General features: G+C 40.3%; 1 protein-coding gene across 1 annotated transcript in view; it reads right to left on the bottom strand.

Annotated features, from left to right (window-relative positions):
* LOC143284738 (copine-8-like) overlaps positions 1–10550 on the bottom strand; it is a 41582-nt gene that overhangs the window by 23084 nt on the left and 7948 nt on the right. The window contains exons 6-12 of the mRNA XM_076591698.1: positions 10420–10451; positions 7283–7311; positions 4691–4794; positions 3122–3226; positions 2283–2324; positions 918–993; positions 284–334 (exon numbers count right to left, since the gene is read on the bottom strand). Coding sequence (XP_076447813.1) covers positions 284–334; positions 918–993; positions 2283–2324; positions 3122–3226; positions 4691–4794; positions 7283–7311; positions 10420–10451 — 439 coding nt within the window. The remainder of the gene's footprint in view (positions 1–283; positions 335–917; positions 994–2282; positions 2325–3121; positions 3227–4690; positions 4795–7282; positions 7312–10419; positions 10452–10550) is intronic.

The raw sequence follows: 10550 nt of genomic DNA on the forward strand, positions 1-10550 counted from the left end.
AGTATGTGTACATGCATGAGCACATGTATGAGAGAGAGTGAGTGAGAGAGAGAGAGAGAGAGAGAGAGAGAGAGAGAGTGTGTGTATAAAGTGTTTATATGTGTGTTTGTGGATGTGCCTGTGGTTGGGTACTTGAGTGTATATGTGTCTCATTGCATGTAATATTCATCTGACAGTGTCATGTCATAAGGAGCAATAAGATATTCCCACGACAAAACATGGTATGAAACACCAAAAAATCACAAGGCTGAAAACGATAGATGTAGAAAACACAAAATGTTACCTGTCCTGAGTTTTTGTACTTCTTTTTGGATTTCTTGCTTTGGTTTATGACCTGAAAAACAATCAAAATACATACATACATACATACATATATATATATATTTTTTTTTAAATTATGTTTACTGACCACAACAAGTATAGGAGAAATGAATCTTTTAACCCTACACAGACTGACAGAGTCTGTTACTAAAATTCTCAGAGTATTCCGCAGTAATACTCAGTCTGGTGAAGTCATTCAGCACTAATTCTCAGCCTGGTATAGTAATTCCGCAGTAATTCTCAGTCTGTTACAGTAATTCAGCAGTAGTTCTAACTCTGTTGCTGTAATTCAGCTGTGATTCTCAGTCCAGTACAGCAATACAGCAGTAATTCTCAGTGTAGTACAGTAATTCAGCATTCAGCAGTAATTCTCACTCTGGTACAGTAATTCATTAGGAATTCTCGGTCCAGTATGGTAATTCTCAGTCCGGTAAAACACTTCGCAGAAATTCTCAGTAAGGTATAGTATCATCATCATCATCATTATTCAATTACTATAAGTATTTGATGAAAATGATAAAAGACAGAAATGACACAAACACACGCAGACAGGCCACACACAATCAAGTACAATTACACACTGTCGAAAAGCTCACTTCAAACTGGGCGTGGGGACCCGAACCACGGGACAGCTCACGCATGTTGGTGCAGAACTCTCCGATGATCTCATGCCTGCACAGAGGGGTGTCCATTAATTCTCTCCATACGAACGCCGAAAGAGACGACGTTTACAGCGTTTCATCCCAATTACCATCATCAAAATATTGGAAGCGAAACACTCTTATACTGAAGAGGTGAATGTTGACAAAGAATACCACAGTTCTGACGACGGAAGCTAAAGGTTGGGTCATTGAGACACCCACTGGACATCCGAGGGGTCTGTGTAGAGGAGAAGAGAGGACTGGCCGTACTGAGTGAGTTAACAATGACACTGCCAAAGAGACACTGGTATCAGTTTTCTCAGTGATGCAGACATAACTGCGTTCAGACAAATCACTACATTTATGCTACACCACATCTTCCGTTCTGGGGCACTCAAGAGTTAAAACTATGTTAAATGGTGGCCCAGTGGTAATGCGTCCACTCAGGTATATGAGAGAATCTGAGGGCACGGGACTCACTAGAATTTTCATCCCCTTCACTAGACCTTGAGTGGTGTTATGAACGCTAGTCATTTGGATGAGACAAACACACTTGCAAGCAGAAAGTTTCAGTTTCTCAAGGAGGTGTTACTGCGTTCGGACAAATCATATACGCTACACCACATCTGCTAGGCAAATGCCTGACAGCAGCATAACCCAGCGCACTTAGTCAGGCCTTGAGTGCATGCTTATAGATTTGTGTACCTATCAGAGTGGATTTCTTTTTACATAATCTTGCCAGAGGACAACACTCTCGTTGCCATGGGTTCTTTTTCAGTGCGCCAAATGCGTGTTGCACAAGGGACCTCGGTTTATTGTCCCACCCAAAAGACTAGACACTCAGTTTGATTTTGCAGTCAAACTTGGGAGAAAGGCCGAGAGCAGGATTCGAACCCACACTCTCACGGACTCTCTGTGTTGGCAGCTGAGCATCTTGACCATTCTGCCGCCTTCCTCCTTAATGGAAGCCAGCAGAAAAAAAAAGAAAAAAATCAAAATAAAAAAGGGATGCTGCTGCACTGTAGCGACAAGCTCTCCCCATAAAGAGCAGCTTAAATTTTACACATAGAAATCTGTTGTGACAATACAATACAAAACAATGCAATATACTAATTCTGCACACTTCTTACTGCTGAGCATACTTGGTGCTGTAAGATGGCTTTTGTGTAACCAAGCCCTGGACTAAAATGGAATCTTAAAATATACTACAGACTAAAATGACCAAGAACAACCTGTAAACACTGGAGTATATATCTATAAATATATTTAAAAAAAAAAAAAAAAAAAAAGAAAAAAAAAAGGAAAAAGCATACAACGTACGTTCCACTTTTGTTCCAGTCGAAACACTCCACTCGTATAGACCTGTACAAAACAGAAAACAGATGCACACATAGCAATTCATATGCATATGTACAAAGCATTTCATTCACAAAACAAAACAGATGTAAACATGCAAGCAAGATGATAGAAACGCAAAATCTAAAATCCATTTACACAACAAAACCTCTATTCATCACAACTGTAGTTTCCATCTGAAACTTTCTTTTTCTTTTGTTTTGTTTTTTTCCAGTTTACCTTCACCTCTGTTCATGGAAGTAACTATCACTGTGTAAATTTTTTTGTTGAATGACGGTCATTCATGTCCAACTATGACTATCAGAACAGCAGAGGAGGCAACTACTGTCCAGACTATCTAGGCTAGAATTTGATTATAGTAAAAAAAAAAAAAAAAAAAAAAAAAAAGTCTTTGCCTACGCTACACCTCCACTCTCTTAACCAACAGTTCTTTAGGACAGTTAGCACTGGGATGGTCCAAAGGTCAACTAGCCCCCAAGATTGTAGCACTAAGAGCCAGTGCAATTCTGCCTCCTAGTTTGAGAGTCATAGTCCTTCACAAACGACTGAGCTGTAAATGAATTCCCACTGCGGAAGAGAATCTACTGATCATACAACTCTCATTTTGCTGTTGGTCTAACTATAAGCTTTTGTCAATCTCTGATGTAAGCCAAGTGTTAAGCCCTAGCGATGCTAAGGAAATATACCCTACCCGCTCACCACAAATAAATAAATAAAAGAAAACAACAAACCAACCAAAAAAAACCAAAAACCTACAAACACATGCACAAAAATTAAAAAAAAAGAATACAACCAGCACATACCTGTCATAGTCCCCGTTGCACAAAAGACGCACAGGAACAGTGAAAGGGGCCCAGCAAGGGTTCAGGGTGTTTTTGATCACTTCTGTCCTATGCACCACAGTGTAGCTGTGACAGATCATCACGCACACCTCCTGACACAGGGCCCCACATCCCTACTGCTATATAAAATAAACTGTCAGTAGATAGCCATACGCACCTGAGAAGGTGCTTATTTTCAGACACATCTGCATACACTTATACTAGTACTGCATGCGTGCGCACACACACACACACACACAAACACACACACATACACTCACACATATTTTTCGACAGTAATACAACTTCTTCATGGTTAATGTTTGTCATTCATAAATTTATTCTAAAACATAGGCCTTGATTACATTTGCAAAAAAAACACAACAAAAACTATTCACATTCAGCATTTTTAAGTTTAAAAATGAATATTATGATACCAGAAAGAGAAAAAAAAAAATCATGATAGCTTAAATTTTACAATCACATTGCAACAGATAATAAAACCGAAACGTACCTTTTGAGTATCTCAGATGTAAGACACGAATTAGCTTTCGCAAAACTCAAGATAAGCACACATGATCTGACCACTGAAAAAGGTAGATACATAAATATTCCACAAGAAGACAGATTATGTAGGAGTTGTGAAGTACTGGAAGACGAAACCTATAGACTACTTGATCACTGTTTCAGATTTAACATCATAATAAAACAATTCTAACTTAAAAGGATATATACAAGAATCTAATAACACAGGTAATGTGAGTCGGTTGACTCAAGCAAGCAAGCAATGTACAACCAAGACTGGGGAAATATGTGTTTGAATGCTGTACCAACTTATGACGTTAACTATTTACTTATATATTTGTAAATGTGTGCCTCACACACACACACACACACACACACACAGAGGCACTCTTGCACACACATCTGCTTACACATACATATGCACTCACAAACACACACACACATATACACATATTAAGAGGTAGGATGATTGACAACATGCAACCAAGATCAATCTGCCATGCAGCAATTACACACTAACAAACCCGTAAACATGCAATGAGGTAGGATGACTGATGACACACTGCAAACCCTTACCTGCCATACTCATTCCCTTACAATAATACAATTAAACACTACCCTCACACTAACACATGTGCCCAAGAACAAGCACACACACACACACACACACACACAACAGGCATGGTAACTGATGACACACAGTAAATGCTTCCTGCCGTTCTCATTCGATCATTATACAAATAAAAACTAACATGCACACACACATACACACAAACAGAGGGCAGGATGGTTGACAACATACTGTGAACATCAACCAACCTTACAACAGTAACGCATGCGCAAACGCACAAACACCTACTTTTTGCCATCCTGGCTTGTTCACGATACAACAATCACACACTCGCTACACACTAACACACATGCGTTAGCATGTGAACACACACACACACTCACACACACGCATACTCACACACACACACACACTGACACAGGTAGGACAACAGACGACAGGCAACCAACGCTCACCTGCCATCCTCATTGGCTCGGTGAAACACCAAGAAGGGATCGGACTTGCCGAAGAAATCCTTCTTGTCCAGATTACTGGCTCTGAACTGCATGGTGGCATTCTCCTGCACATTGCATCATCAACGGTCACAGTTTTTGGCAGGTATGCAGAGTGAGAGAGAGAGAGTCATGTGAATAAACAGGTGACAAGTGGACAGACAGGTGATAAGTAGAGACAGACATACAGACAGACAGGTGATAAGTAGAGACAGACATTCAGACAGACAGGTGAGACAGACATACAGACAGACAGGTGATAAGTAGAGACAGACATTCAGACAGACAGGTGATAAATGGACACAGACATATAGACAGACAGGTGATAAGTAGTTGATAAGCAGACATACATACAGATGGACAGACAGGTGAGAAGTAGGCAGACAGATGGACAGACAGGTGATAAGCAGACAGACAGACAGACGGGTGATAAGTAGATAGACACACTGGTGATCAGCAGACAGACAGATGAAAGGTAGACAGACAGACAGGTGATAAGTAGATAGACAGACAGGTAATCAGTAGACAGACAGACAGGCAATAAGCAGATAGACACACAGGTGATCAGCAGACAAACAGACAGGTGATAAGTAGATAGACAGACAGGTGATCAGCAGACAGACAGACAGACAGACAGGTGATAAGTAGATAGACAAGGGATCAGTAGACAGACAGAGAGAGAGACAGACAGGTGATAAGTAGATAGACAGGTGATCAGCAGTCAGACAGACAGACAGACAGGTGATAAGTAGATAGACAAGTGATCAGTAGACAGACAGGCAGACAGGTGATAAGCAGACAGAATGACAGGTGGTCAGTAGACAGACAGGCGATAAGCAAACAGACAGGTGGTCAGTAGACAGACAGACAGGCAGACGATAAGTAGATAGACAAGACAGGTGGTCAGTAGACAGATAGATTTGTATTTGTATTTCTTTTTATCACAACAGATTTCTCTGTGTGAAATTCGGGCTGCTCTCCCCAGGGAGAGTGCATCGCTACACTACAGCGCCACCCCCCCCCTTTTTTTTTTTTTTCCTGCATGCAGTTTTATTTGTTTTTTTTCCTATCGAAGTGGATTTTTCTACAGAATTTTGCCAGGAACAACCCTTTTGTTGCCATGGGTTCTTTTATGCGTGCTAAGTGCATGCTGCACACGGGACCTCGGTTTATTGTCTCATCTGAATGACTAGCGTCCAGACCACCACTGTAGGTCTAGTGGAGGGGGAGAAAATATTGGTGGCTGACTAGGCGGACGCGTTACCTCTAGGCCATCACTCCACAGAAGGACAGACAGGTGAAAAGTAGACAGTCAGATGGACAGACAGGTGATCAGCAGACAGACAGATGGACAGACAGATGAAAGGTAGACAGACAGGTGATAAGTAAATAGACAGACAGGTGATCAATAGACAGAGATACTTCCAGACATGTGGTAAGTAAACATGTAGATGAACAAGCAGATGAACAAACAGGTGATAAGCAGACAGACAGTTGGACAGACTGGTGATAAGTAGACACACATACAGGCAGGTGATAGGTAGAGAAACAGACACTGTTCGTTCTTTAGTTTAACGTCTTTTCACTGTAAGTGATATTAGACGAGGGTAGGAAAAAAATCGAGTGGGTGGAGGTGGCGGGGAAATTACTATGTATGAAAGTGTGTGTGTGTGAGCGTGCGTGCGTGCGTGTGTGTGTGTGTGTGTGTGTGTGTGTGTTATGTATAGAAAATGATTGATTTAAGTTTTGTTAAAAAAAAGAAAAAAAAAAAAAAAAAAGGCAGCATAACAGTATAACACATTTCTAATGAAAAACTAACGACTATAACAGTGAACCAACAGACATACAGAGAGACAGGTGATACATATCTAGAGAGACATACGAGTGATGAACAGACAGGCAGGCGGAGACAAATGCTTCGTGACAGATAGACAAACAGGCGATCAGTAGACAGACACACTGTAAGTAGACAGACATATGGACAGACAAATGATAAACAGACAGATGGACGGACAGGTGACAGATAAGTGACAAATATATATACAGATTTTCATAGACCGACAGGTGATATGCACTGAAGCAGACAGATGGACAGACAGGTGACAAGCACTGAAGCAGTTAGATGTTAAATAGACAGACAGGCAGACAGACAGGTAAAAAACAGGCTGACGGAAAATGCGTATATACATGTCTGTTCATTTGTGTATCTCTAGCTCTAAAACACACACACACACACAAGTTTTCTGTTATTAGCTTGTTGATACGCAAAGAAGATTCAGGAAGGAAGGTGTAGGAGGAAAAAAAAAAAAAAAAAAAAAAAGGAGCAACATACTTTACTATTAGCTGAAGAAAACTTTCAAATGAACCTACCAGCTTGAGGTATCAATGAAGCCATGTTTTGTGGCAAAACTGATTTTATCCCCATAACAAAGAATGTCCTTAAAATATGAGAAAATTATACTGAAAAATCAAGGCAAGTTTGAAAAAAAAACCCAACAAAACCCACCCAAAAAACTAACAAAACCCTGAGAAAACAAAAGAAGAAGAAAAATTTACCTTGCAAGCAGACAACTCCTCCCCCCTAACTGAAACAAAATCCATCGACAGAATAGAAGACACAGTCACTGAGTACAAGCCATCAACACAACAAAAAGACTTGAACAGAACAAAACAACAGAGTTGTATGAACTGAACAGATGATAACGGTAGTGTTTGATTTATACAAGACACAAAAGCATCTTAATTCTTGTCTTACTCTGGTGATATTTGATTTTTAAATGAACTATGATCTTTGTAGTTGCATATTTTGAGAAGAGAGAGACAGAGAGGGGATGAGAGTGAGTGTATGTGTGTGTGTGTGTGTGTGTGTGCGCGTGGTGTGTGTGTGTGTGGGGGGGGAGATGTGCAATGCGGTTTGGCTGACTGAAATGGAGAGGCACGTAAATTTCAATAATCTGTATATTTGTATATAGCTATTTCCATTTGGTGCCATTTCATTTATCTTTTTATTTTCTATTCATTTTATTTGTTTGTTGTTTTCTTCTTATGTTGGACATGTGCTGCTGCCAAAAAGAAAATCTCTGTACCAAAGTGTAGACAACAAAGTTTGTGTATTGTGTATTGTGAACATCATATATAATTTTTTCAAATAATAGTCTAAAACAGAAACAGGGTGAGGGTCAGATATAGGAAGCATACTATTATAAGTTTATAATTCATTTACTAATATACACTTAAAACAAGGAAGTTTCTCTCTGAATGTGTGAGCATGTGAGCATGTGTGCATGTGTGTGTGTGTGCGTGCGCGTGCACACATGCACGTGAGTGTGCGTATGTGTGTGTGTGGATGTGTGTGTATGTGAGTTTGTGAGCATGCATGCATGCATGCGTACATGCATGTGTATGTGTGTGTGTGCATGTGTGTGTGTGTGTGTTAGTTCTTTAGTTTAGCGTCTTTTCACTATTAGTGATATTAAATGATAAAAAAAGAAAGAAAGAAAAAAAAAGTGGGGTGGGGTGGGGAGAGGGTGGTGGGGAGAGGGGAATGAGAAGTCAGGACAAAACAGAAAAGGTAGAAAACTACTAAGAAATGCATAAATGTGTGTGTGTGTATGTGTGTGTTTGGGCATGTGTGCTCCAACATCTGAAGTTCAGCCGAGTGGGGGATTGAGAAGTGGGTAGGGGATATGTGTGTATCCCTATCTGTGCTTGCGCATATGTACACACGAGTGTGTGCATAACATGTTTCCCATTTGTGCTAATGCATGAACTAAGCCATAGCATCTTTAGGTCATCATCACAACATATTTCTGCTGCTTGTGGCACTGCACTTTTTGAGGAAAACTTCTTCTTCTTCTGCGTTTGTGGGCTGCAACTCCCATGTTCACTCGTATATATGCGAGTGGGCTTTTACGTGTGAGACCGTTTTTAAACCCGCCATGTAGGCAGCCATACTCCGCTTTCAGGGGTGTGCATGCTGGGTATGTTCTTGTTTCCATAACCCACCGAACGCTGACATGGATTGCGTATACACATGAAGGGGGTTCAGGCAATAGCAGGTCTGCACATATGTTGACCTGGGAGATCGTAAAAATCTCCACCCTTTACCCACCAGGCACCGTCACCGTGATTCGAACCCGGGACCCTCAGATTGAAAGTCCAACACTTTAACCATTCGGCAACTGCGCCCGTCTTTGAGGAAAACAAGCTGCCACAGTGCAGTGCCACCTTACCTCCCACACACGCACACTCCCACCCCCAATACCATCGCTCAGGACCAAAGGGTGGGTGGGAACTCAACTGCGGAGAGAAGGGGACAACATGCTCATAACATAGCTTGACTGCATAACTCAAACCTTCCATAATTTTTAGCCTTGGCATTTGGAGTTGCTTAGAAACTGAGTCCTTGGGTGAGTGTGTCCGAGCGGAAAATTGTTTTCATTCATATGATTCTGTGTAATTTTTTTTGTTTCTATTATCTACAAATGTAAGCATCACCATTTCCATGAAATGCACAATATAAATGAAATAAATATCATTATCATTACTGTCATTATCATTCCTTTTTCTTGTTATCAATATCATTTCATTCTATTCAGAAGCCGATCGCACATTCTGATAAATAAAATCTTACTGTCAAAAGTAAGGATATCAATCCAACCACAGCCTGCTATCACTGGCACGATAAAAGATTCAACTGATTTCATATTTATTAGATATGCCCTTTTTTTTCCCCATTTTGATGGTATGGAGTCAAGCTAAGTAAAGAAGAAAGTTTACGATGCTTCCCACCAAAGTTCAGAGATGCCAACCCCTGTCCTGTGTTTGTAGGAACAATAAAGAAATCTGGTTGGAACATTTTGAATTTGGTAGGTACACTCGGACTCCGAGCCAATGCTGTTTCAATGTAAACACGCAGGTAATTAGCTGAGCATCATCACATGAGACCTAGGTTAGTAGTAGTGACTGCCCTGATCTCATGATCGATATCTAGAGCATCTGGATAATGTCACGACAGGAAAGCATGCAATGTAGTCAAAAATGAACTCGTCGGAACAATTCTGACATTGGCATAATGTTGGAACAAACTGCGAATGCGTGATCAAAATACGGCAAAATCGTAACAGTTGGCATCTCTGAAAGTTAGACACAGATGGTATAAGTTTATCAGTTTAAAAAAAAAAATCTCTAGAAGTCCACTTAGGTATAGACAATAATTAAAACCTTTCCATGAAAGACAAAGTCAATGAGACACCAGACAGCTTTCTATGAAAAACATTATCAGCAGCTTTTTTCCAAGGATCTCTTCATGGATTGAGACACAGCACAACTAGCCACGCTTTAGACATGAACACACATCTACACACGTACACGTATGCATGGACACAAAACGACAGACAAACCAATCTGTCCATACATATGCAGATACAAACCTGCTGACAAAAGCAATGGGAAGCAACTACCTAATTCTGGCCATTGAGAAAGCCTGTTTTTAGAAATTTCTTAGCATAAGGTGCAACTGTCTTATTTCACACAGAAAATACTGTTGGAAATTCTTACAAACTGCTTTTAATAAATCACTAGAAGATGCAGTTTTTTAGTGAACACATTGTATAACAGACAAAGCCCCAAACAAAATCTAACAAAATGCTGTCAACACACAAATATCACTGCTATCGAGGATATATACTTACTGATTATTTTTCCACTGTTGGCATTTCGAATCCTGCAGAAACAAACAACATGCCAGATGTCCACACTTCATTTGGCATAAACTCTGTCATCATCTCTTGCACACACTCAGTAGAATGATGGTTTTGAAAAT

This window comes from Babylonia areolata, chromosome 8 (assembly GCF_041734735.1).
Source record: "Babylonia areolata isolate BAREFJ2019XMU chromosome 8, ASM4173473v1, whole genome shotgun sequence".
Classification (NCBI taxonomy): Eukaryota; Metazoa; Mollusca; class Gastropoda; order Neogastropoda; family Buccinidae; genus Babylonia; species Babylonia areolata.